Genomic DNA, 3,546 nt, shown 5'->3' with positions numbered 1-3,546 from the left:
TAATAGATATGATTGGTCAGATTCATAACATCGATGTTATAACTTCGGCGTAAATCGAGCCGTGTAAACGTAGTTTATGTTTGTCAGCATCAGATAAGAACATGTACAAGTACTGTTAAATCTGACAATAGTTTGTTCTTTATCGAACAATTCTCAGAATTATTGCACACGTGCAATAAGTTCAGAAAGTTCATCGTAACTGATCTATTGTTTCTTTCCGAACGCACTCAGATCAGCGGGGCCTTTGTGGGCATACACATCACCACTTTCCGTCCATGTTACCGACAATACCTCGTCGAGCGGGTTCCCTACAGAGGCGCTAGTTAATACGCTCATGAAAATGAACCAAAAGCATAGATATAAGTTACTAGAGTTAAGAAGACAAGATGGCTGTATTATAGTCGTAAGAATAAAAGATATATTCACCCAGTAACAGTCGTCGTACTTTGCATAACCTGCTGATCGAGAGATACTCGCCTAACGTAGTTGTACCCCCACATTGGTGACCCCAAATTGAACTCAAAAAGCACATAATTCGCTCGCAATGTCAGAAGACGATCCCAGCAATGCCGCTCGAGTGGTGGGACGCGTTAGTATCCGCCCGCCAAAATTCACTAAGGAAAAACCGGTAATATGGTTTATTCAGATGGAAACGCAATTTGCAACGAACGGAAATACGCAGGATCTCACCAAATTCCACCACGCGTTACAAGCTCTCGACGCAGATGTACTCGCCGAGGTAAGTGAATTACTCACTAATCCTCCTGAGTTTAATAAGTACGAAGCACTAAAATCATGCATTTTGAGGGAGTTTCAAGACAGTGAAGAAAAACGTCTGAAAACACTATTAAATCAGACAGAACTCGGCATTCAACGCCCATCTCATCTGTTAAGACGCATGAGAGATCTGGCAGAAAATAAAGTATCCGACGAACTCCTCAAATCTTTATGGATGCAGCGTCTTCCAACCAATACACAGACAGTACTTTCCACTAGCGAGGATACACTAGACAAGCTTGCAACAATGGCAGATCGAATCCACGACATAGTCCCCACCAACGTTTGCATGGAAGTTACGCCTGCAGCCACCGGAACATCACCCTGGGACGGCCAGCTTTCTGAAATTATCAAAAGGTTAGATCGCATAGAATCAAAGCATCGCAAGGCATCTCCTCGACGGCGTGAGAGATCTGGCAGCAGATCATGTACAAGGTCTTTACCAGCAAGCTCTGAGCACTGCTGGTATCACAAACGTTTCGGTCAGAAAGCCAAAAAGTGCACCTCACCATGCAATTGGAATGACAAGTCCAGCAAAAAAGAGGAAAACTAGAGGCCGGGGTGTCAACAGTGGCCGGCACCCCGCATTTAGTCGTACGCCGCCTATTTATAACAGATCGCAATTCTCAAAGAAATTTCCTCGTGGACACTGGAGCCGATGTCTCCATCATCCCTGTTTCACTAGGAGAAAAACGCAATAGGTCAAATTTTACACTTTGCGCAGCAAATGGCACTCCTATAGCAACATACGGTCAAAAGCTACTTCAATTAGATTTCGGACTGCGCCGTGCATTCCAATGGCCTTTTTACCTGGCAGATGTAAGTAAACCTATTTTGGGTATAGATTTTTTATCGAATTTCAATCTTTTAGTTGACATTCGCCGAAAAAGATTGATTGACGGCAACACAAGCCTAAACGTATCTGGTCGAGTAGATAACATTTCCATTTTACAACTACCGTTTTCAAAAACGAATACTATATACGATGAATTGCTCAAGAAATTTCTAGAAATCACACGAAGTCAGGTAGTTCCGAAAAACATTAAGCACGGTGTGACACACGCCATCATAACCAAGGGTCAACCTGTCACAGCAAAAGCTCGTCGCCTCGCCCCTGATAAATTAAAAGCAACGAAACTCGAATTTGAATTCATGTTGCAACAAGGATTGTGCCGCCCTTCTAAAAGTTCCTGGGCCAGCCCGCTACACCTAGTTCCAAAGAAAACCGGAGACTGGAGACCATGCGGTGATTTCCGCAAGCTTAACGCTATAACAGAACCAGATTGCTACCCAATTCCATTCCTGCAGGACTGTGTACAGTTTTTACACGGAGCGACTATATTTTCAACAATCGATCTCGTCCGCGCTTACCAGCAAATTCCGGTCAGAGAAGAGGACATAGACAAAACAGCGATAATAACGCCCTTCGGGCTTTACGAATTTCCATTCATGACCTTTGGATTACGCAATGCAGCTCAAACCTTTCAGAGGTTTATGGATGAAGTCGTTCGAGGACTCAATTTTTGTTATGCTTATTTGGACGATATTATCGTAGCATCCAAAACTCCAGAAGAGCATTATGAGCATCTGAAACAAATATTTCAACGCTTGCAAGATTTCGGCGTAGTTATCAACACTGCTAAGTGTGTTTTCGGATCACCAGAAGTTTCATTTCTTGGTCATCATATTTCAGCAAAAGGACTCGCAGCATCGTTACAAAAGGTCGAAGCTATACAAAATTTTCCTAAACCACAAAACGTCAAAGAACTCCGCAGATTTTTAGGTATGATCAATTTTTATCATAGATTTATACCTGATATCGTAAGTTTACAAGCTCCGTTACAAGAAGCAATCACAGGGCACAAGAAAAACGGACAGACTCAAATTGAATGGACCTCCGAGAAGGAAGCTATTTTTAAGAAGCTTAAGGACAATTTAGCCAACTCCACGCTTCTCTCATTCCCAGATCCAACAACACAATTTTCGTTACAAACCGACGCATCCGGATCCGCGATAGGCGCTGTTCTCCAACAATGGCAAGATCGAATGTGGAAACCATTAAGTTTTTTCTCCAGGAAACTTAGCACAGCGCAATGTAACTATAGCGCATACGATAGGGAATTGTTAGCGATTTATGCAGCAATTAAACACTTTCGATTCATGTTAGAAGGTCGCAGATTTTTCGTGATCACCGATCACAAACCACTCATCTTTGTTTTTTCGCAAAAACTCGACCGAGCTTCACCGAGACAATGCCGACAATTAACGTACATCTCCGAATTCACAACAGACATTCGCCATGTTTCGGCCGACAAGAATATAGTTGCAGACGCACTTTCAAGAATCGATTCAATCATGATGCCTGTCATCGTCGACACGGAAGAACTAGCACATGAACAAGCTACGGACGAAGAATTACAGCAAGAATTGCAATCTCCATCTAGTCTAAAGCTGCAAAAATTTTTTTTACCTGAAACCAACGCTAGTCTATACTGCGACTGTTCTCAAGACAATATCCGTCCATTCGTTCCAGCGTCCCTACGTCGACGTGTTTTCAACATGGTACATGGACTATCACATCCAAGCGGAAGAGCTACCAGACGGCACATCGCGCAAAAGTTCATATGGAACAGTATGAACAAAGACATAACCGCTTAGGCAAAGGCATGTCTTCGCTGCCAACGAGCGAAGGTCGCTCGTCACAACCGTTTACTACCTGAGAAGCTGTCGGTGCCAGATGCGCGTTTCGACCATGTGCATCTGGATATA

At 43.2% G+C, this 3,546-nt stretch overlaps 1 protein-coding gene across 1 annotated transcript; it reads left to right on the top strand.

Annotated features, from left to right (window-relative positions):
- Positions 1 to 544: 544 nt before the first annotated feature.
- LOC108758226 (uncharacterized) lies at positions 545 to 1,330 on the top strand. Its single transcript, XM_018503053.1, has one exon. The coding sequence runs from the start codon at positions 545 to 547 to the stop codon at positions 1,328 to 1,330; it is 786 nt and encodes a 261-aa protein (XP_018358555.1).
- Positions 1,331 to 3,546: the final 2,216 nt, after the last annotated feature.

Source organism: Trachymyrmex cornetzi, unplaced genomic scaffold (assembly GCF_001594075.2).
Source record: "Trachymyrmex cornetzi isolate Tcor2-1 unplaced genomic scaffold, Tcor1.1 scaffold1547, whole genome shotgun sequence".
NCBI classification, from domain to species: Eukaryota; Metazoa; Arthropoda; class Insecta; order Hymenoptera; family Formicidae; genus Trachymyrmex; species Trachymyrmex cornetzi.
The sequence above is the reverse complement of the archived record's forward strand: the minus strand, read 5'-3'. Positions and strand labels throughout refer to the sequence as shown.